This window comes from Lonchura striata, chromosome 13 (genome assembly GCF_050655825.1).
Source record: "Lonchura striata isolate lonStrDom1 chromosome 13, ASM5065582v1, whole genome shotgun sequence".
Taxonomy (NCBI): Eukaryota; Metazoa; Chordata; class Aves; order Passeriformes; family Estrildidae; genus Lonchura; species Lonchura striata.
Window position 1 is genome coordinate 15094044 of NC_140715.1, and position 23457 is coordinate 15117500.

The following is a 23457-nucleotide window of genomic DNA, read 5'->3' on the forward strand; positions in this document are numbered from 1 at the left end:
ACCAAAACTTTTGACACTGGTGCAGGACTCGGGGGGAAGTTCTGACTTGATTTTTTTGTCCTGATGTCTCAAGATGTCCCAAAAGTCAGTCCTGTATTCGTGCAGGCTTTGAGCTGCAGGATGATTTTTCATCACCCTCTAGCACCTGCACCTGCAGCAGGCAAGCTCACCATTAGAATAATTTTGGAAGTCACACAGGGAAAGTGTGTATTCTCTTTGTAAGAATGGCAATAATCACCAGTACAAAGTGATAAATGTTTTTACGTGCATACAAGCACTGTGCTACTGTTGCACATCATGCACATTATAATTTTCAGGCTGGAGGCACAGTGGGATGGGGAATTTCCCTGCCCCCTCACCAAAGACATGAAAAATCAGGAAAGGAGATTTCTGAGTGGGTATGAACACGCAGAGAAGGCTGATCTGGATTGGGTGGCCCTGTTACTGTATCTTGGTTAATATTCCAAAGTCATATTAATCCTGGTTTTGTATTGGGCAGATTGGTTATTGGAATGAAGACGAGAAGCTGGTCCCAATAGCTGTAGATACTCAAAGTGGCAATGAGTCTACAAGCCTGCAGAACAGGACCTACATAGTCACAACTATCCTGGTAAGTGCCATGACTTCCATCCCAGCCCTCCCTCTCCCCATCTCCCTGATAGGCAGGCTCTCTCTTCCCACTCATGGGCCCTTCTTTGTATTATATAATTTTAATAATACCAATAATAATAATAATAATAACAATAATAATAATAGCACTTACTGTTTCCTGCCAGCTCCATAAAGGTAGCTGCAAATTGCTGTGGCTAATTTAGTAGGTATTAAAGAGCTCTCCTTCTTAAGTGTAGAAAACACAAAAGATTATGACAAGATAGAGGCAACAACACAGGTAAATTAGGAACATTGTACCTGTGCTCTGTATTTATCCCACAGAATGGGGGCTGCAGTTTTGGGAAGGATAAGCTGTTTTGTTTGGAGAGGCTGAATCATTGCTTTAAAAGCAAATCTCCTCTGCAATCATGAAGGAATAATAGGTTCCCCACAATAGATGGTACCATGTATTGTGTCATTGTATACTCTTACCCTGCAGAAATGTGAAATATTACTAATTTGTTTGCTGATTGCTTACTGGGAGTCTGCAGAGAAGGCACAATACACAAACCGAGTTAAACACTTTAAGGGTCTCTCCTGTCCAGCAGATTTGATTCTCCCTGTGCCCATACAAGCAGGCATGCCTTTAATATTCACAGCTCAGATAAATTAAATACCCCTCACAGAGTTACACTGGAAGGTTTGTTGCCCAAAAACCAGCAGCTACTCCATTCCCCTCAGGTCCATCACTGCAGGAGCGGCAGACAGATTCTGCATGAATAAAAAGAATATGCCACAATAAAAAAAAAAAACAATCAGACTTCATACCTTCTAGAATAAACCCACGGTGTGTTGGCTGTGTCCCTCAGCACAGGAACACAAAGCTAGGCCTTTGCAGGGCAACCAGAAGCTGGCCTCCAGCTGGTGTGCACCTCTGGAATGAGGAGTGGAGCTCTGTTGGAACTCAAAATGTCCCTCAGACATTTTTGGAGGTTCCAGGTCCAGGTCAGAAGCATTTGAGACCCTGGCAGGCAGCTGCAAACAGCTGTGATTTTGGGTTTGAGCCATGGAATGATTTACCAACTTTGCAGGTAGAACAAGGAGTCACAAAAGTTTAGATATTATAGTAGAAGTAGTCACAAAGTAGAGGGAAGAATTTTTTAGTATTGTACAAGAGGGTTTTAACACCTGTACAGGGGGGTTTTACTTTGTACGTGGGGGTCAGAGGTTTTAAGATGGAGGAATGTAGGCCGGTCCTGTTCCTCCTTTTTCTTCTTCCTTGCCTCCATGTTCTTGATTATGTTGGCACTCATGGATTGGTTTAGAGTAGAAGAGCACCATTTAATATAGGCAGTAGGTATTGGGGGAAAACTGTAAACATTTATCACGTAATGTACCATATAAGAGATAGCAGCAGCCCTGGGCGGGGAGAGAAGAAGAAGACACCAGACAGAGAGAGTGTTAGGGGTGTGTGTGTGCCTCTGCCTGAGCTGCTGAGCAAACCACAGCAGCCAGATAAGACAATCTTTTAGATAGCTTGCAATAAACTGCCTTGAGACCAAACTACAAGAGACTGTTGGGTTTTCTTTGGAAGCTTGGGTTGGAGGAGAGACTTTTCCACCCCATGGAGCCCCTGAACCAGGCCTGGGTTCTATCAGGGCTCAATGCTGCTCTTCTGTGTGCCAGGAGGACCCGTATGTGATGCTCAAGAAGAACGCCAACCAGTTTGAGGGCAACGAGAGGTACGAGGGCTACTGCGTGGAGCTGGCCGCCGAGATTGCCAAGCACGTGGGCTACCACTACCGGCTGGAGATCGTGCGCGACGGCAAGTACGGAGCCCGGGACCCCGACACCAAAACGTGGAACGGCATGGTGGGAGAGCTCGTTTATGGGGTGAGTTTCCAACCTTGAGATTTAGCTCTTGGGAGATGGGATCAGGTCCAATCGCCAGAGTTAGAAGGAGTCCTGCCCTCTCTCAGCCTGAGCTCTCCAGAGGACTGCAGCTCAAACAATCAGCCCAAGTAAAATGTTTTAATTTAGGGAGAGACAGCACATTCTGTGCCTATGGAAATGTCAAAATGTTTCCTTTCAACAGTTCCAAGAGTCTTTTTCTTTACATTTTTAGAAGAACAAGTATCGAAAGGTCATACTTTCCCATGGGTAGACTCTCCAAATTTTACTCTATTTTATATTTGCATGGTAATGGCAGGATGAAAGAATAAAAAGATTTCAAACACTCAGCACATGAGTGGTGGATAGAAGGATGAGATTACTTTCTGTCCAGCCACTCATTTCCATCACCAGGGCTGTACACCTGCACCCTACACTTCTAAACCTGGTTTGCTGTGGTAGTTCATGCTCTGTGATGTTTAGATCATCCTTCAGACAGAGGGGTCTAATTTACCTTTCTCTACAAGGGAAATCATGCAGGGAACATCAATCCCCAAGTCCATGTGAGACTGTGTTGGAGTGGGGATGATCTGTCTCCTGATGGTAGCTCTGCTGTAAATGCTGCCAGCCATTTCAGTATACTTCCCTCTCCATTTTCAAGATGGACTGCAAAATTAGTAGAAATTGCATATCAGTGTTGCTGGAACATCTTTCCTCTTCTCCTGCATCAGTTATGCAATCAAAAGACAGTTCCTGATGGAAGTAAACATCCTGACATCCTTTTTCAGGAGATTGGCCTTTCCTTGCCTCTTTTGATGTCTGGGTGATAAAGCCTTTTTAGAGAAAATCATCTTCATCATATTGTGACATCAGTGGATAAATCAGATGAGAAGAGCTGGGTGGCTGCAAAAAGAAAGTGCTGTGATTTCAAAACAGATCTGGTAATCAGTAATGATGAAATGGAAATAATCCACCAATATTATGGGCTTCTCCTTTTTACCTTCTTCTTGGAATTGGTTTTGTCTGATTTCTTCTGAGATAGAGAGGTTAAACAGAGATCAAAGGATCAGACACTGCATTTAGTAGATACATTTTATTCCCAGACTGAAAATCTCTTTTCTGTCTCCTTTTTCAGAGGGCAGATGTGGCTGTGGCACCATTAACCATCACCCTGGTTCGAGAAGAAGTTATAGACTTTTCCAAGCCATTCATGAGTTTAGGTATATCAATAATGATAAAAAAACCTCAAAAGTCCAAACCAGGAGTTTTTTCCTTTCTGGATCCTTTGGCCTACGAGATATGGATGTGCATTGTTTTTGCCTACATTGGAGTGAGCGTTGTCCTCTTCCTGGTGAGTCGCTTCAGCCCTTATGAGTGGCACACTGAGGAATGCGAGGAAGGACGGGACCAGCCAGCCAATGAACAGACAAATGAGTTTGGGATATTCAACAGCCTCTGGTTCTCCCTAGGAGCTTTCATGCAGCAAGGATGTGATATTTCTCCAAGGTGGGTTGCCTTCTCCAATGAACCTTCTCCCAGTTTGTGTGGTTTAATCTTTCTGCGTGCTTTGAAGCTGAACAGGTTCTACTTTGAGCTCCCTTCCTGAAACAAAGTGTAGTTTTGTGAATCAGTTACAGACTCAGAAAAGAGCCAAAGGTTCACAGGTCTCACAGCTGTGAACTTGGGACCTCAAACTTGACACCATGAAAATACCATTTAAATTTTTCCTAGGGAGTTCCTCTGAAAGACTTTACAGAAATTATAACAAGCTTTTCTAAAGCCACCCAATTGCAATCAAATTTTGTCAGTCATTTATTTTGTTGCTACTAGAAATAAGATGATTATAGCATTATAGGGAAGATAAAAACTTTTAAAAGCTAAAAAGATAGGGAGAAATAATACTGCAAGTGCACAGTGAAAGTTTATATAGTCTGTGCCAAACATTATGGAGCACAATAGTGGCTTAATTGTTACGGGCCTTTAAAAAGGTTAGAGAAAGACCAAGTTTGATTCTGCTTCCCATTTCAACCAATAGTTCTTCTGCCTGAATGTTCAGTAGGACCCAACATCCAAAATGTTCCTAAAGAGCCATGTTGGTGAATGACTCTTGTGATTTATTTAGATAATTTTTCCTTCCTTTTGGAGGCTTTGTCTCCCTTCTTGTCAAAGGAAGTTTCATCCAGAAATACCCATCTTAAGGGTGAAGACAGTGGGCAGAGGTTGATTTCCAGCCTGCTGTGGTGGCATCAAAGCTCAGGGGATGAGAAGGAGGCACAGCTCCATCAGCAAGGGGAGATAACCCCGTGCAGCTCAGCACAGCTCCCCTGGGATGGCAGAGAAGACTGAGCACAGGCTTTTTGGCTATCAGATGCCAATTTATCCAAATGTTAATGAGCTTGTGATAGCAGGGAAATAACAGCCAGCAGGGCACTTTGACAGTGACAGCCTTTATGAATATGTTTTATTACCTGATCATTGATTAGCAGGAGGCCAGGCAGAGAATCCAGAAAGTCTTCCCAGCAGAGGGAATTTCAGCTTTATTGCTGTCTTGTAACCAGCCTCATGCATTAGGATCAGGTTATTGTGATTTTCATTCTCAGTGTTGTTTTTGTCATCATTACTTTTATTTGAGAAAGAGAATGTCTTCCTTTGAGGTCATTTCACTGGATGATTTCTGATCCAAGGAGAAGGGAGAGGTGAAAAGCTGAGGCTTTGAGGAATAGCAAATTTGGTAACATCTTTAATAAAAAGTGTCAGGGAAAGATCAGTGGGTTTGATTCAGCTAACAAGATTTGCCCTAGCTAAACAACAACCTTTGAATCACCATTTCAAAGTCTGGTTTTATTTTACTTTGAAATGGGAAATGAGAATTATTCCATCATTGTTATTTTAATGTTGGTTGATTTAATCATCTTGATAATGAAAATTACAATTTCATTGAAACCAATATTTTCCCATGGAACACAAGAGCAGTTTCTGACTGCTACAACTATTGGCAAGGTGATAAAAACTTAAAAATTAAATATGGGAATTATTATAACTCCCAGTACTCTCAGTACAGCTCCTTGAGATGGTTGTAAGGGGAGAGGGATATTTCTGTGTGATGTGAAAGCCAGGAGGAAGCAGACGAGTGAGAATTTCTGTAGGATGTTGTTGTGCAGAAAGGCTCTGAGCCCGCTCCCTATTTCACATGTATTTTTCACACGAACCCAGTGCAGGATTTCTGTGACACATCACTTAGAAATGAACACTTGGTAGAATGACACTGTGGGCAGGTGGGGATATCTGCTCTATTCTAATATATTTCCTATGTGGTTGCTGCTAAACTTATCACTACTATCTCTCAGCATCTCTCCAGTAATGCATTAAGCAACATAAATAGCTTCTGTTATACATCTGTTCTGTCATTCTCTCCCCAGCAGAAAGGAGCAAGTGCAGGGGTGTATTTTGTTTTTGTAGAGGTTTTTGGGTTGTTTATTTCAGTTTTGTTGTGGAAAGGAACACGGGAAATTTGTCTGAAGGTTTGTTGGTTTTTTTTTTTTTTCAGAGCATGCTTGTTGTAAGTGCATATGCCACTATGTATTTATCATTAAAAAAAAAAAAAAAGAGTAAGATCAAAACCACAGACACATCACTCAGCACAGCGGGTGGTGAGTTTGCAGCAATAACTTGCTCTTGTAAATGTGCATTCCTCAGTCTCAGACCAGTCCCCAGGGAACTTCAATGCCCCAAAGAGACAAAAATTTGCTTTTGAAGGAAAGTGTTGTCCTTTTTAAGGACAATCTTACTAGGCAGAGATTTAAACAGGCTTTTAAATACACTGGGGACAACATACCAAGGACTTTAAAGACACAGTGTGAATTTGGTGACCTGTGGATGGCCAAGAGAGAGCAGAGCTGTGGGTTACCTGCTTGGCATCGACTGGGTGAATGTGGCAAAGGGCAGGCAGTAACCAGTCCTGCAGAGTCCCAGCTGGAGCTGGTGGCAGTCTGTGTTGTGCCTTTAGATGCTGAAACATGAGCATGAGCAAGGAATCCATCCAGGAATGGCTCAATGGTAACTGCATGGCCTCAAACCAAGGGGGCTGCGAGCTCTTGGACATCTCCCGTGGAGTGTGTGTCCACCTTCTGCACCATCAGAACAGTCCCTACCACACTGGTGTGGAACAGTCCCCATCACATGGACTAATTTGTCCTGGTTGAGGTCAGAGAGCCCTTGTTGTTCCCTTAAAGCTTTCAAAGCACGGGCTGGTACCCAGCAGGGTCAGGGAGCAGCAGCAGCTCGGAGCTGTGCGCAGCTCCAGGGGGACAGGCAGGAATCAGTGACTCTGAAATGGGCCATAAACCATTAGGCTTTGCTAAGTGCCACCTTAGCTTCAGGAAACAGTCATGAAATTGCAAAAGCACTCATTAAACATGAAATACAGAGCCAGAGAGGAGCTTCTTAGAGCAGGCACCAGAGGTAATAAATAACCCACAGCCAATAGCGAGAGCCTGCAGAAAGAAAAATGTGAAGTAAATATGACTCACATTGTACCATTTTCAGAACTGTAATTTGATAAATTGTCTTCAGAGCCTAAAATAACCGCAGTGTGTAGCAGCTGTGGGGGGTAGGACCTTGCAAAAGTCCAGCACGTTGCTGCCATTCCTCACTTAGGATGGACCTGAGGCCTTTGAGAAGGAGTCTGAGGGGATGCTTGGGCTTCCCAACCTCCTCTGCAGCAAAACAAGGCATCAGAATTTTTCATCTTCTCCATCATTTTCTGCAAAATAAATAATTTGACTGTTGTGAAAAGGATGGAAAAACAGGGAGCAAAATAACATCTCTTGTCAGCTTTTTGTCTTGATCTTCTATTTTTTGTTATCACAAAATATGTTGTTTCATATGGTTTGAGCCAAAAAGCAACTTTTTGTATATTGGAGACTATTAAATTCAGTTATTCTTCCTGTGACTGAGAAAATTTATGTTTGACTAAAAGGAAATACATTTAATTAAAACAGATCTTCCAAGGCAGACCTTCACTTGAAAATACCATGAGATAGAGTAGACAGTTACTCTCAGCTGACTTGACTGCAGGAGCCTTGTCCCATCTCAGGTTTGGCAGGTGGATAAATGTCACACAATATCACCTGGTGAATGCAAACATCACTTGTGCTTTGACAGAGGAAAATTAAACAAAGCTCTCCAAAAATTAGCTAAACTTCTTGAAGCCTCTCTCTGTTGTTGAAACACAAAGGATACATATTCTGAATTCAGATCAAAATCTACTGTGAGTAGAAGGGAAATGTATACTCATATCATGGCACACTAAGGTATCTTGTCATGATACCTGGATAAATGGCTGGAAATCAGTCATAATAACCTGTTTCATTGAGAACAGAGCTGGAGGTGTCATGGTCAGCCTGTGCTGGGAGTGAAATGGTGGATGAAGCTTTCATCCCATCTGGATGAGCCTGGGCAGGGGATGTTGTGGGATAGGGAGAGCCTCTGTGCAAGGTGGGAGCTGTGCTGGGAAATGCTTGGGTCACACCAGAGTGCCCTAAAGACTTTGGGGTTCAGAATGTGCAAGGAGACCTGGCACAAGGTCCAATCCACCCTGGCTGGCTCGGGACAAAGAGTGAACAGGGTTTTCAGTGGCCTGCAGAGCCCAGAGCCAGAGGCTTTGCCAGGCTGCGTGTGCTGAGCAGGGAGCTTTGCTGGCACAGGTGATGGATGACTGCACGCCCAGGCAGGAAGGGGAGAGATAAATACTGGCTGCTCTCCAGTCAATAGATACAATCTATTATTTATAGGCATCTCGTGGACATGGTTATTTGTTTTTTGTGACATGGAAACGGTGTTCTGGCTGATCTGCACTGTGTGCTCGTGTTCACTGCTCCCCCTCAGTCTCTCTGCTGCACTCCATCAGAGTGGTTTGTCTGGGGAAGAGCAAACCAAGTATTTATCATGTACCTGTAATTAATTCTCAGCATTTTCCTCTGCTCTTTTTCCTGTTTATTTACATTTCTTTTTAGCTCAATTGAAAAAAAAATCACAGGATACATCAGATTTTGAAAGACAGCAGCATTTTAAATTTCATCAAGATCTTCCCAATACTGAAAGGCTCTAGCCAGTTTTTGGGCAAAATATAAACCAGAAATTGATTAGAACAAAAAAAAGTTGCACGGCTTATTGGTGGTTTTTTGGGGTTTTTGTTTGTTTTTGAGGGATTCTTTGTGCTGTTTTTTTTTTTTTTTAGTGAGAGGTTTGATTTGGATTTTTTTTTCAAGGAAATTATTTCTGTTCCATCTTTGTAAACTTACATTTGCAGGGTACTTACTTATTTTGCTAAAAATTTAGCATTAGAGAAATTAGAACCAGCTGCATTTAGCAATCAAAAGGAATTTAATTTCTTCCTGAAAAGAAGGCTGAGCAGGGGTATTTATCTGATGACTCTTCTTGATTTCAGTAAGTGTCTTCTCTGACACTCCAAGCATCTGCCTGGGAAATGGCCTCAAATTGCACCAGGGGAGATTTAAATTGAAGTTTAAGAAAAATTTCTTCACTGGAATGGTGGCCAGGCATTGAAACAGGCTGCCCAGGGAAGTGGTGGAATTGCCATCCCTGGAAGTGTTCAAAATGTGTGTGCATGTGGCACTGGGGGACATGGTTTAATGGTGAATTTTAATGGCAGTGCTGTGGTGATGGACTCAGTGATCTCAGAGGGCTTTGCCAGCCTTAATGATTCTGTGGGGACCAAGCTCAGGTTCATTCATTTGTGGTGGTTTGCTTGAAGTGGTGAGCTGACTTTCTTTGAGAATAAAAGTAAGAAAATCAGGACTTTGACTTCTGGAAAAGTCTCCTTGCCTTATGAAAGTGATTGCAAATGATGTTGCAATTATCTCTACCTGGCAGAGTTAATTATGTCCAGGGAGAGAAAATTCAGGTCACAGGGTAACAGCAGCACTTGCAAATCACCAGGAACTGATGACCACACTTATTTCTAAAATGCACTTAACCAGGGAAAGCTACTCACCAGAGGAACAGCTTGACAAATTGCACAATATCCAACTAAACAGCCCCCTTTGGAGTCTGCGCACTTCCATGGCAACCAGAGCATGGCAGCCAGGGGAAAATGGAAATTCTTTTAAAATAATCATCCTTGCTATCCTTTTTTTTTGTTCATTTGGAAAGAAGGAGGAAATAAGCAACCGAGAGAGCATTGTTGGAAAGACAATTTCTTCTGTAAAGGAAAAATTAGTCTTTTGAATTTGCACACACTGCCATCTGCAAATGTCTAAATACTGCAGAGGTAATGATTGCTTCCTCCACTGACCTGTAAGTTACTTCCTCAGGATGCTTTTCCTTTCAGGCATATCTAATCACTCTTCCACAGTTCTGGCTTTGGGCCTTCAGCATTGAGGTTGCTGGGGGACAGCAAGAAATTTGCTGAAACTCCTCCCATTGAGTGACAGATTCACTAATCGTTCCACCAGCTGTGTTTAAAATAAGTCATCAAACACTTCATCTAAAAGCAGATATATTAGCCTAAAAATATTTTTGCCATTTCTTTCTTCAGGACTAAATAAATGTTTCTCGTGTTTTTTGTTGAAAACAAAGTTGAAAATAGCAGGGGGGAAAGTGCATTTCCCTTTTTTTTTAAATATCTTGAGAAGTTTTATGTGAAAGAGGGTAGATTTGGAATAGATATTAGAAAGAAATTCTTATCTATGAGGGTGGGGAGGCCCTGGCACAGGTTGCCCAGAGAAGCTGTGGCTGCCCAATCCCTGCAAATGTTCAAGGTCAGGCTGGATGGGGCTTGGAGCAACCTGTGAAAGGTGTCCCACAGCAGAGGATTGGAATGAAATGAACATTAAGATCCCTTTCAACCCACACCATTCTGTGTTGTCTGACATGGAACTGGAAGATGCTGTTTGTGTTTCTGGTGCTGGGCACTGACTCAGGAGGGCGAGGAGCACTAAGAGTTTCAGGGCTGCCTCCTGACACTCCCAGCCTTGTCCCTGACTGCAGCCAGACTCTCTGAGCCTCCAGGGACCCCCTGTTACGCTGGACTTGGACTTGCTGACTTTCAGTCAGTAAGAGAAGCAGATTTTTTCCATTTCCTTTCCTCTTGATAACGAGTTATTCCTGAGCAGTCGGCTCAGCTGGGCTCTGCAGTCAGGACTCTGTGTGGTTGTGTCTCTCTAATAGTTAGGTCGACTGCCAAGTGTTTTTGTCAAAGAATAAGGGTTGTGAGGAGCTGAACGGCCTCCACCTCCCTCAGGTGGTGTTCTCTGCAAGGCTGCCTGTCACACACTGCTTTAACGTTGGCACTCCAAAAAAAAATAATGTAGCTAAGATGGGAAGCCCTGAGCATGTTTTCACAGGGAAGTCCCACTTAAATAACTCTTCCATATGTTGTACATTACTTTTATCAGCACTGAGATATCATGTGCACACTCACTGGATACACATTCGAATGAGCTTTTAACTTCTTGATTCAAATACTCTAGCTCATAAAACACAAAAAGCATCCACATCTGCTCTTTTCTGGTATCACCCCCACAGCTGGCCTTCCACTGGGAGGCTCAGAGTTCTGCCTTTATTCCAAAGGAATTTGGCATTTATGGGACCTGTTCTGCTTTAGTCTCAGATTTCATCCCAACTACTTATCCTTGTAACTGGGGAAGCACCACACCCCCAGGAATACATTTGCTGGCTGAGCAATTCCCATTATAACACCCCGAGATGGTGAGCAGGTAAAGACAAATGTGTTGAAATAGGACTGAGGTACTGCATTATCCATTGTGAAAGGCTTGAGGAAGCCAAGTAACTGGGAAAAGCAAAATGTGGGTCTTGCTAAGAAAATGGGGCAAAAATCCTTGTGTGCTTGAGTGCGTCTGGATTTGGAGAAGGCAGAGCCTGGTGTCACCTCTGAGGTGCTCCATGCTGTCTTGGCCTTCCCTCCATTTCCACATGGAGCAAAGGAGCAGCTGGAGAGCAGCTGGAGAGCAGCTGATTCGTGTGCTCAGATGACAGGAAAGGGCACAGCTCATGTACACAGCCCTTCCCTTAAACAGCAGCAGCACACTTGATGACATTCAATCCATTTAATAAAATCGTGCAGTAATTCTGATTAGTGCCTACCCAGAAGAGTTGCTGCTTACCCTCAGATCCAAAGGCTAAGCAGCAATAATCCAATCATGGTAATCATAACTTACTACTTTGATCTTCAGATAAAAGAGTCTATAGAAGTGCAAAAGTGTTACATCACCGTTATTTGGACAACTTCAAAGCATGTTTTATACACTAATGAATTCTCCCAACTCAGCCTGATGAGGAGTAATAGAAGGCGAGTGTGTGAACAGAGGAGTGGAAGGGAAGATGAGTCCTCCTGTGGTGAAAGGAAAAAGCAATAAAATAAGCACTTGTGCCCTGTGTATCAGTGTGAGACATGATGAAGAGTCCACGAGATCCAGCTGCAGGAGCCAAGTGCAGCTTATGCTCTCCCATAGGAGGAATCTTCTCTTCTCTCATTCCTTGAAGCTTGCAATAAGAAGAAAAATCTCAGGCTGCAGAGAGGAAAACAGAAGGAGGGGGCAGCTTTTCATCTCAACAGTGCTTCTGAAGCCTCAAAAAAAAGATTTAAAAAATCACTAAATGGATCTTAGCAGGTGAAATAGGGGAGAGCAGAAACACTGAGCATGTTTTCACTTCACAGTTTGGGAGTTTTAATGTTAAAATACAGGCACACCTGTGCACATAAAGCTCTTCTAAAAACACTGTCTGGGGAGAGCAGATTCATTCCTCACCACTTCTACAAGAGATATAGTGTTTCCCTGTACAAAAAAGAAAAGCTCAAAACTGAAACTAGGGAAAATCCAACTTGTACAGTCTTGGTGAGGAATCACATTTAAAATTAGAAATGAGAGATAAATTGAAGGGAATATTTGGAAATATTGCCAGAGTTAATATCTTCCTGTGCATAAAATACTCTCCTTCCAGAGCAAAGCCTTTCTCTCATCAGGTTGGGAAATCTGACAAAAGACAAGAAAAAAAATAAAGCAAAATGAACCAAGGCAAGATACCTTGGAATAAGTCTGAACTAGGTTATTGTAGCATTATTGCCCAGAAGTCTCAGAAATGGAGCTCTAGTGTGAGCAAAGGTAGATGGCTAAAGAGGATCTTGGAAAAATGAAGAACTGATGGCATATAATCCAAAACATATTAAATCTTCTGGGGAAAAAAAGCGCTTTTTCATCAAGTAGACTTTGAAGAAGAGTCTGTGGGAGACCATATGGAATCCAGCAACTCAGTAAAGGACATTGGCACAATAGGCTGCTGCTCAAAAAGAAGGATGAGTGCTGTTAAATTTGGGGCCATCTGAGGTTGAGGAAGTTCCTGAATAATGAATCTCCTGGGGCTCTCCAGCAACTGCTTCTGACAAAATTTTATGCTTGTCACCTTGTGAGTTTTTCTCAGCAAAGTGAACAAATGTCATCAGAGTGAGAAAAATACATGAAGAGCCTTTTTTACGGTGAAATTTTTGCTCAAAGGCATGACAAGAGTTGGGGTTTTATTCCTTGTAGTGATAGCTGGCAAAACAGCAGAAGAGGGATGACTTTGCCTTTCTCTGGAGCTGCCAAGCAGTCCAAAGTGACCACGTGTTTTTCAGCAAATCACTATCTAAACATTCATCCCTTAAACCACCCTGTCTGCTACACGGAGAGGCACGCTGTGCTGTATTTCAGAGGATGACAGTGCCTGTCTTCACATCTACCTCTCTGCCTTTCAGCAGTGAGGTAGATATTTTCTTATTTATTCTTAGGGTCCCACCTCATCCCTCTATCCTGGCCCTGCATTTGTACAGCTTTTAGCTGCCCTCTGGAAGAGTTGAGTGCATTATCCTGCATTTTTAGGGTTAAACATCTCATTTCAGCAGCCAGGGATGCTGTGCAGGGATGGCAGTGAAGGATTTACCTCAGTCCTGCAGTTCTGCTCTGTTGGAGTGTTTTTATGGGTCCTGATGATGTTGAAGAGGGTTTGCTGCCCATGTTTGGCATCTAGTGCTTCCAGCACCCCACTAGCTGAGCAGGTGAGTTGTGCTTGTTGAGAATCCACAGGCATTGTTTTGGGTCAGTTGAGGACACACAAGGCACAACCTGCCAAGTTCTGTGGAGTGCACACATCATCCCCTGCATGGCTGGGCCCATTTGGTGCTGCCTCTGTGCCAGAGCTCACCCTGGGTCAGGGGTGGCTCTGTGTGGTGGAAAAGTCTCTCCTCTAACCCGAGCTTTCAAAGAAAGGTTCAGCAGTCTCTGTTGTCCGGTCTCAAGGTAGTTTATTGTAAGTTATCTAAAATATTTTCTTCTTGAGCTGCTGTGGTTTGCTCACAGCTCAGGCAGAGGTACACACACACCCTGACATCCTCTCTGACTGCTGTGTTCTTCTTCTCTCCCCCCACCCAGGGCTGCTGCTATCTTTTATATGATATATGTTAAATGTTTCTAGTTTTCCCCAATGCCTATACCTATATTAAATGGTGCTTTTCTACTCTAAACCAGTCTGTGAGTGCCAACATCAGCAAGAACATGGAGGTAAGGAAGAAGAAAGAGGGAGGACAGGACAGGCCCAAATCCCTCCATCTTAAAACTTCTGACCCCCATGTACAGAACCAAAACCCCCCTTTACAGCACTCAAAAATTCTTCCCTCTACTTTGTGACTACTTTAATATCTAAACTTTTGTGATTTCTTGTCCTTCCTGCAAGGTTGGTAAATCATTCCATGGTTCAAACCCAAAATTACATCTGTTTCCAGCTGCCTGCCAGAGTCTCAAATGCTTCTGACCTGGACCCGGAACATCCAAAAATGTCTGAGGGACATTTTGAGTTCTGACACCTCTGCCTCTTGGGATTGAGTGTCTCAGGAAGGGGAACTGGGCAAAGCAGCAGTTCAGAGGTAAATTCCACCTGGTGGCCATCTTTTCAGGCCACCCACCCAGGACAGGTTCATAAATGTGATTCAATCTTTTCTCCCACAGCTGAGAACTGAATTAGAGAGATGGAGTAAGTTATCCAGGATCCCATAAAGTGGCAGAGCTTCACAGGGAACAGAAAAACCCTGCTCCTGGATGCTAGTCCTCTGATTAGGCTTAGGCACCTCTTGCCTGTCAAAATGCTAAGTGAATGTCTCAAAAGCAGCACAAAGCTGCTCCTGCAGTCATGCTTATACTTAGCACTGCAGCAATCCAAGGCCCAATGAGTGGAGAACCACAAGTGGCATGATGCATTTCTGACTAAGCAGGAAAACTCGTTTTATAATGAGGTTTTGCCCATTAAAAGGATATTGAATGGGGGAAAAATGCCAACATATTCTGCAAAAGAAGAGATGAAACAGTAGGAGAGAGAGCATACACTGCTGTCCAAAGCCATTAGCTTGGGCAGAAAGAAACAGTAAATAAACCATGATTTATAATTAACGCCTCACAGATATACATCCCCCTGTTGAATCTGGGAAATCCTGTGTATTTGCAGAGAGCACATTCAGTTGATGCAATATTTACACCGTGAGCATCCACAAGGCCCTTCTTAAAGGCACTTCTGCTGGGATTCCATAATCCATACTGCCTCCTTCCAGCACATTGGCTTTGGGCTCAGATGGACTGGCAGGGTTTGTCTGAAATCACAAGAGCAGATCTCCAGCCTATATGCAAAAGTTAAGATGCCCTATTTTTTTTTTCCTTTTCTTTTTAACAAGAATTAGAGAAAGAAAATCAGGACAGAGACATGGGACTCCCAGTACCTGTGCACCCTCAACTTCCTTACCCTGTCTCCCTGGTTAGTGTTACCCACAGGGAACCAAAGTATGCAGCTCTAAGCTCTGTAGAAAAGTTGTGAGAGATAAAGAAAGAATTTGTACCTCTGGGAGACGTAAATGAGAATATCAGTGGAAAACATTCTTACTTCTGTATTTGTAAGGGCTTTCCTGGCACTGCATGTTAAAACCCTGCACTACAGTCAGGGCTCCAAACTCTTGTACCAGGAGCTGGGATTTAGGATTCAATAACAAGTAAAAGCAAACTCATATGGCAATAAAATTAGTAATGCAGCATAAACAGGGAAACTTGCCTTATGATCCCTTGAATTTTGTGGCAAACAGTTGTGAGCTCATTCAAAACTCTCCATGGCACAGCAGAGAGTAAGAGGATAAGAGCTCTGCAGTCTGTACTTGATGGATGCACCCAGAGCTGATCTCAGCTCCACAAACCCACACTGAAATTCTTCCTTTGCCTTTTGAGCAAATCTGCGGTTCTTGTCAGGAACAGAAGTAAAGTGGTGAGACCAACCATGCCAGATGGCCTGTGACACAGAGGAAAAGCAAAGCTCTTTACACTGACAGAGTTTGATATTGAAAATTTCCAAAATAAGAGCAAAACTGGTGCGAAATGTTTGCAATTAATCCACTACCAAGTCAGATTTCAGGCAGAATTGTGGAATTGTCTAGATCAGTATCAAATTCACAGAGTAATGTCAGAGATCAGAGGCTCAGTGTGGGTAGAAAACCAAAAGTGGATTTGACCCACAATCCATAGCACAGGCAGAGAGGAACTTTTCTTTCAACAGTTTTGCATAAATTCATTCAGTGACAAATATGTCAGTTGAGCAAGTGAGCCTTTATTAGACTTGAATTTAACAGCAAATCTGGGAAATCCTCCCAAAGCAGCTATGGCTTCAGGATCCCAGATCTGCACTTCTAATTAAAACACTGTCAGTTTAGGTGTAATTCTCCATAAGGAATGGATTTGGGGAGGGGGAAGGGAGAAGTGAGAGAGAACTGAGCTGGTGCTTAAACAGTTTTATTCTGTACATTTTCTGATGATCTTGTTAATAATTTTTTGCAAAAAAATGTATTGTTCTCTTCTAATAGATGGCAAAGCAGAGGCAAACTTCTTCTGGCTTTTCCTACATTCCACGAGGGATAAGATCAAAGAGAAAATTGTTTGATCAACGATTGCATTTTGTTTTAAGAAATGAGATTATAGATGCATGATTTTCTATTTCTGTATGGTTCATCAATGCTAAGGCTAAAATATTAGAACAAATCTCTTCCTGGAACAAAGGGAACTTACAATTCCTTTCTGTGTTCCACTGGCAAAATGCAGTTATTTTTGAAAGGAAAGATTTTTAAAAAGTCATGTAAGTAAAAAAATCAAAATCATTATTTTAAGCTTGGCCATCTGCCGTATTTTTAATGGGCAGATTTAAAATAGCACATTTCAGAATTATCTTTTAAATTATATATGCAGTAGATAAGGATATAATGTACTATAGAAGCTGAAAGAAAATTATTTGTAAGAGAAAGCAGAAACAAAATTGTTTACCATGTTAAAATTATACCATTTAGCCTCTCAGAAATTAAACTATAAGTAATAGCAAAAAGCAAAGCTTGAACAGACCCAAACCAACTGTTTTCAGAGGGCTACTTTTAGAGGACATTTGCAACCGTTATCTTTGCATTCCAAATGAGAATATTAAGGTTTTATTTACAATTTCAGAGTTTTCCATGGTCCTGAAATCTTGGTTCCCAGCCAGTTCTAATTTTAAGTAGATTGTGCACTGTGGATAATGAGGGCAGAGTATTTACTACTTATTCCTGCAAGGGTAATGATGGAAAGGAGCATCCTGTTCTTGCCAGTTCTGGGAGGCACAGGCAGGATCCCAAGCCAGGGAGAAGACTGGGGGTGTAGAATTTTACACAACACAGGCAGGGATAGAAGAAGAAATCAAGGTATCTTAACTTGAACTGTGTAGGAAAGAAGAGTCTAGGTGCAGAAGAAATAACACAGGTTGAAAAAAGCACAGTCTGGTCTGTTTAGGTATTTTACCCCTTCTTGTACCCCATTCATGAAAGCCTCTTACACTGTTACTCTTGCTTATTTTAGTCCAATTTTTTTTTAGACTCTGCTATTTGCAAGGATTACAATTATAATGAACGTGAATGAATCCAGAGGTCAAATAGACAGATCCAAATATCTGAACCTTAGCTCATCTTTAAAGTACTAGCCAGGTCCTCAGTCTCACCTTAGGGACTGAGTTACTGACTCCTTTCCACTCAGCAGGGTCCTGATTTCTTCATTTTATGCTTGAGCAGGTACAGGGACACGTCCTCATGCAAGAGGATTTAAACCCCACAGCACCCATTAGTGAAGAGAAAAGAACTTGAGCCAGGGCTCAAGCTGCAGAACATTTCTGTTAGTCAAGTGCAAGGTCATTTTTTGTTACCTAGCTCCAGAGTGAGACTTTCAAAACCTCACAGTGACTCCAAAGTGCAAGATGTATCTACTCCTCTGTGACCGCTCTTACTAGAGCATAAACATAATTCTACATCCCACTGATTTTTGACGAGACTTTTAGCTCCCTAGTGTTGAAGTCACTAATATCAGAGAGCAGACATTATCTCCTAAATTACAAAGGCACTTTGCAAATGTGTCCCACTGCTGTTCATCTGCTGGGTCTACAGAAGAAGCAGAACAAGGTGGTACCAGATATTGCCTGGGCAAGCACTTGCCATGGTGAGCAGGCATTGGCTCTGTCTAAACAGATGAGAAATCCAACTTGTTCTGTTCAGCCTGTGCTGCTCCTGAGCCAGGGTGTCCCATGGGATCACACCTGCTGGTGTGGTGTTCATCATGACCATTGTTACATTCTTTATTGAACTGCTCTGTCCTCCCAGATTCTCCATCACTGGCCAGCTCTCCCTTGTGCTAAGTGCTGCACAGCCACGGAGCAAAAGGGCCGTGTCCTGTATGTCCCATGTGCTCAGTGGTTTCTGTGCTGTGCATTTCAGCAGCTTTGGTTCACAGCTTCCAGCTCCAAGTCAATCCAGCAACGAGGGCAAACATTGCCCACTAGCAGTGTCAGCAACAAAACATCACACTCACTGCCATGCTGGAAGCCCTAGCAAGCTGCTGATCTCCTTTTCTCCAGTCTGTGAGAGTGAGCACATCCCTCCTCCTGCCACGAGGAGGAATGACTAGCACCAGCAGCAGGGGCAGCCCAGATGAAGCCAGTCCATGATGGACACGAGTCCTGCCTGCATCCTTCTGTCTCCCTGGGGAAAGAAACATCCCCTTCCCCCTCTTTCCCCAGCCCTCCCTGCTACCTTCCAGGCTCAACACCCCAGAGTTACTTCTCCATGCTGTCAGTGCCAGGTGGGAAGCACAAGCCACCTGCAGCTGAGGGCAGGCAGCCCCCTGGGATTAGCTGGTGGTGAATATCACCAGGATGTTGAGGGTCTGGAGGCAGGAATCTGGCTGACTGCAGCTGAAGGGGTTGAAATCAGTCGCAGAAATATCCCAGCTTCATCAGGAAGGAAAAGCTTCATAATTTGCAGCTGGAGATGAATGTGATTATTTGCCACGCAAATGGATTTTGCCAGCTTAAAGTGGCCTTCATCAGCAGAGATTGTTGTATTTGACATTATCTGGTTACTTTTGTTTAATGCCTCTGTGCCTTTTCTGAGCGCTTCCTTCCCTGAGCACACATCATCCAGACTAATTTTCTTCCTCTTCCTCATCAATCTGAAGATGTGTGAGTTGAATCTATAGCTGCCTCCCTCCCCAGTCCCTCTCCAAATACGAAACAAATGGTAAAGCTGTATGTGCTGACAGTCCTGCAGGCTGAGTGTTCTCTGCAGATGGGATGCGGGATGGTCACATTTGTCTCACCTGACTTTAGCCCTTAACTGGACTGGGATATCTCTCTTACCATCCCATAAACCATATTTCTGCAGAGTGACTCAGATCAACAGAATGACAATGCTGAAACATGGTCCCCTGTGGAGAAACAAATGGTGTTTCTCACAGGCAGGTCGTCCTTAGCCAGGCTGTCTGGCTTTATCAAACAGCATTGTATGTTCCCTTCTGTCTGGGACAGTGCTCTGCATCTAGAGAAGGAGCATATAAATAATTTAGACAGAATGCCTGAATGCTGACATCATCTTCCACTCTTAAAAATTATTTGAAAAGATTTTAATATTAATGCCTGCTTGACTTATTTGCCTCTATAGCTATCAAATGGTTACAGTTAATTGGCTATTTGATTGCAGACAGTACAAAACACCTAGATTTTAAAGCATTATTATGAACATCTTGTCTAACCATCTGCTGAATACAAAAGAGAAAATGTCAGTAGGCAAATTATTCATTAAGACCATAACTCTTCTTGGAGCTTCAATATGTCTTAGAGAAAAACACAGGGGTTGGTTTTTTTAAATTTCAGGTGATGGAGGAGCTCTCCAAAAGATCACAGCTGGGCTGTGTGTCTGGTCTGGTTCCATGCTGGTGCTCCTTCCTGCTAGGAGTACATGGCACAACAGAGACCTCAACAGAGTCATTGCTGATGGGCATTGCCCCCTGCCCAGCCAAACTTTCTCATAATTATCTCCATGTCTTATTATTAATGCTCTGAAAACAATTGAAAATCAAAGCAAATTCTCTCCATTTATTGCTAATTTTTTTTTCACTGTGATTTTTTTTTAATCCCCACTCTAATTACACCAACACTTTTAAAAGCAAATTAGGAGCTGAGACAGACATCTGGCTTTCTTGGAAGCAGCTGGAGAGCATGAAATGGCCGTGCGAATGATGGGCCTGCAAGAGCAAGCTGCACCTTTCACACCTTCCCCCTGCTCCTGTCTGACTCTCCTCTCTGTGCCCAGGTCTCTCTCCGGCCGCATAGTGGGTGGCGTCTGGTGGTTCTTCACCTTGATCATCATCTCCTCCTACACAGCTAACCTGGCTGCCTTCCTCACCGTGGAGAGGATGGTGTCACCCATTGAGAGCGCGGAGGACTTGGCCAAGCAGACAGAAATCGCCTATGGCACCCTGGAAGCTGGCTCCACTAAAGAATTTTTTAGGGTAAAAAGGAAACTTTAATGTAAACATTTTCCTTAGCTTCTTGTTTGACGAGTCCTCCAGTGCGTCCTCTCTCATCCTCAGCTCAGGTCTGGGTTTTTTTCACTTGCTTCCCCTCACCATGTTACAGCCTGCCAGAAGATTGGCAGTGTCTCCAGGGCATGTGATATTCTGTAGTTGTGAACACAAATATGGAATATTCATGAGCCTCCCCACGTTACCAAGGACCTGCTCTGAGCAACTCCAAATGAAACCGTCTCCAGATTTCCAGCTTGGCTTGCCCTTGGTTGATCTGCAAAATCACTGTATACACAAATATGGGCCAGAAAATCAAGGATTGATCTGGGCCCTGGTGCAGGAGTGGTAGCATCCCGTTACCTCTTTCAGCTTCCTTGGCCCATTTGATGTGTGGGAGTGTGTTCAGTCCAAGCTGGAAATCTCAGGGGGCACCCAAACCTCTGTTAACTCTTCTGTTGGGTTTCTGCTGTCCTACGCAGCGATCCAAAATAGCAGTGTTTGAGAAGATGTGGACATACATGAAGTCAGCCGAGCCCTCCGTTTTTGTGAGGACGACGGAAGAGGGGATGATCCGGGTGAGGAAGTCCAAAGGGAAGTATGCCTACCTCTTGGAGTCCACAATGAACGAGTACATCGAGCAGCGCAAGCCCTGCGACACCATGAAGGTGGGAGGTAACTTGGACTCCAAAGGCTATGGCATTGCTACGCCAAAGGGGTCTGCGCTGAGGTAAGTAGCTTGGATTTGCTTCCTTTTGCCAAACCACCCAGCAAATCAATGTATGCACACAGTTCAAACTCCATTGCCATGTTAATCATGAAAGCTTGGGGCGAGGAGGTGGGGGAGGTGGAGGATAAAGGATTGTGACCAATCAGTGGGATGTGCAGGGAAGTAAAATGCCTAGCTCCCACTGAGAAGCAATGGGAGTGTCTAATTCTTCAAGCCCTGCATTTGGAAACTGGATCCTGGCTGATCCATTTGCTATGAATGTGTCTGCTGTATGAGGTGATGGCAGGGGGCTGCTGTGGTGTAACCATTGGTTTCACAGAGCTTCATCCAGAAGGGACGCTCATCCTGTGCCATGTGAACTGCACAGCTTTGCAGAGTATGGGATTACCCTGGCTTGGATCCATGCTTGCAGAGGGAGTTCTCATGGGGAAAGCAATTTGGTGTTTCCTAAAATGAAAGGCTGGTTGGAAAAGGTGGGAAGTCCATTTTGAAAAGCCCTGCAAAGGGTGGGCGTTTTCATCCCCTGAGTCAATTCAGATCCCAGCAAGCACCAAATTTATAGCAAGTCCAAAGGGGTACAAACACGGCATTTCTGAGCCCAGACCTGCAGCTGCCATGTGCCTTTGCCTACTGGCCTGTGAAATATCTTCAGAGACCTTCCTCTAAAAGGATGAACTCTTTAAGAGCACAAACCCAGGCCTGAGTTGTCAGCAGAGCCTGGGCACTGCATACAGCTGCACTCCTGGATGTGAGCATCCATCCTGAAAACTGACCTGCTCAGAAGAGCATTGCCACAATCCACAGGATGTATTGTGGTCTTGGACACATCAGAAGTGGGTTCCTTTTGACAGCAGCCGTGTCAATCCCTCACATTACAATCATGAGGAACATGAGTTGCAATGGTTTAATAAACCATTTGAATACCAAACCAAATCATTAGATTACCAAACCAAACCATTAGATTTCAGGATCTGTAGCATTAAGTAATCAGAATGATACTCCAATGTATTTCATTAGTTACTGAGTTATTTGTTAATGAAAGCATATTGACCTGAAGTATGTGTGGCCTTATAGTTATTTGCTAACATAACCCAATGCAGAGACATTTAATCCATGATCTCTGGATTTCTAGAAACCAGATTATTACCAGATGACCATTTGCAGAAGGATCTGTCTGGTCACACAGTGCCCAAGCCAAAGCCAGCCCAAAGAATCAAAAGTGTATCAACTGGTAATGGAAAATACCCAAGGATTTTGATTACTACAGTTCTTAGGTCAGCTCACACTTGACTGAGCACTTCCCATATCTTTATGTAACTTTAGAGAAGCTGATGTGATCCCCTGCAGGTGACAACCTGCACCACCAGTGCACATGGTCCAGAAGGCAATTTTTGCATCCAGTGCAGTTCAGGCTCTGAAATGACTCAGGAACCTCCAGCTGAAGGTGGACATATTCTCACAGCTTTGAGATGCTTTCTGTTGCACACTTTCCAGTGTTTGTTTTCAGTCTTGCAAATATGGAAATTAGGATACAGGGATGATTCTATTTAATTAATTACTTATTTAAACATCAATCTTGTATCCTAATTTTGATATTATAAAAACAAACAAACAGGAACATCCTACCTGTCTTGTAATTTTTTGGCATGTGAAAGAGCCATTTTTCATACTTCTAAGAAAAACAAACCGCGAGAAAGAAAATCGCATCAATCATTTTACTTTTGCAACTCCAAACATCCCTCTGCTAGGCATGACTCCAAAAATTTCTAACATTTCTTTCTGTTTCCTCTTTTTCATCCTGGCTGCATGTAGAACAAATTTCCTATGGGCCTAATGGCAAAGGAGGAATGCTTGATTTTCCCATCTGATGGTGTTTCTTTGGAACAGTTCCTGTCCATTTTTTGTCCCATTGTGTCTGTTTTGTTTCTGTTGTTTTAATTGTTTTAATCTCAGTAGTTCCCTACAGTCCTCATGTAGTGTCTGTTTTCCCCCTGGGATCCTGCACGTGAGAGGTTGCCCTGAGCAAGGTGACGCCCCTGGGGTGTCTGTCCAGCACGGTCATCCTGCCTCTCACTCAGCCTCCATCTTCACTCACTTCCATCCACAGAGCAAAAGCTCTGAGCCAGGATTGCAGGAGGTTTGTGACCCTGGTCTATCTTGTATCAGGTGTGTTTTAGAAGCTGGGCATTGTAGCTAGACCAGTTTTCCTGCATTTAGGATAGCTGATTAGAAAAGAATCCTAGAGAGAAACTACAGGAGCATTTACCATATATTTTTCTTTCTACATGGGCAAACAATGCCAAGATGCTGCCACAGATGAATGAAAACAAGGTTGAT

At 43.3% G+C, this 23457-nt stretch overlaps 1 protein-coding gene across 3 annotated transcripts in view; it reads left to right on the plus strand.

The window, feature by feature from the left end:
- Positions 1-23457, plus strand: part of GRIA1 (glutamate ionotropic receptor AMPA type subunit 1) — a 124269-nt gene that overhangs the window by 83180 nt on the left and 17632 nt on the right. For all 3 annotated transcript variants that reach the window (XR_014958328.1, XM_021552138.4, XM_021552137.4), the window contains exons 9-13: positions 500-610; positions 2278-2484; positions 3617-3987; positions 20180-20378; positions 20873-21120. Coding sequence is in view for 2 of the 3 variants with exons in the window: in XM_021552138.4 (XP_021407813.1) it covers positions 500-610; positions 2278-2484; positions 3617-3987; positions 20180-20378; positions 20873-21120 (1136 nt within the window). In the remaining variant the exon portion in view is untranslated. The remainder of the gene's footprint in view (positions 1-499; positions 611-2277; positions 2485-3616; positions 3988-20179; positions 20379-20872; positions 21121-23457) is intronic.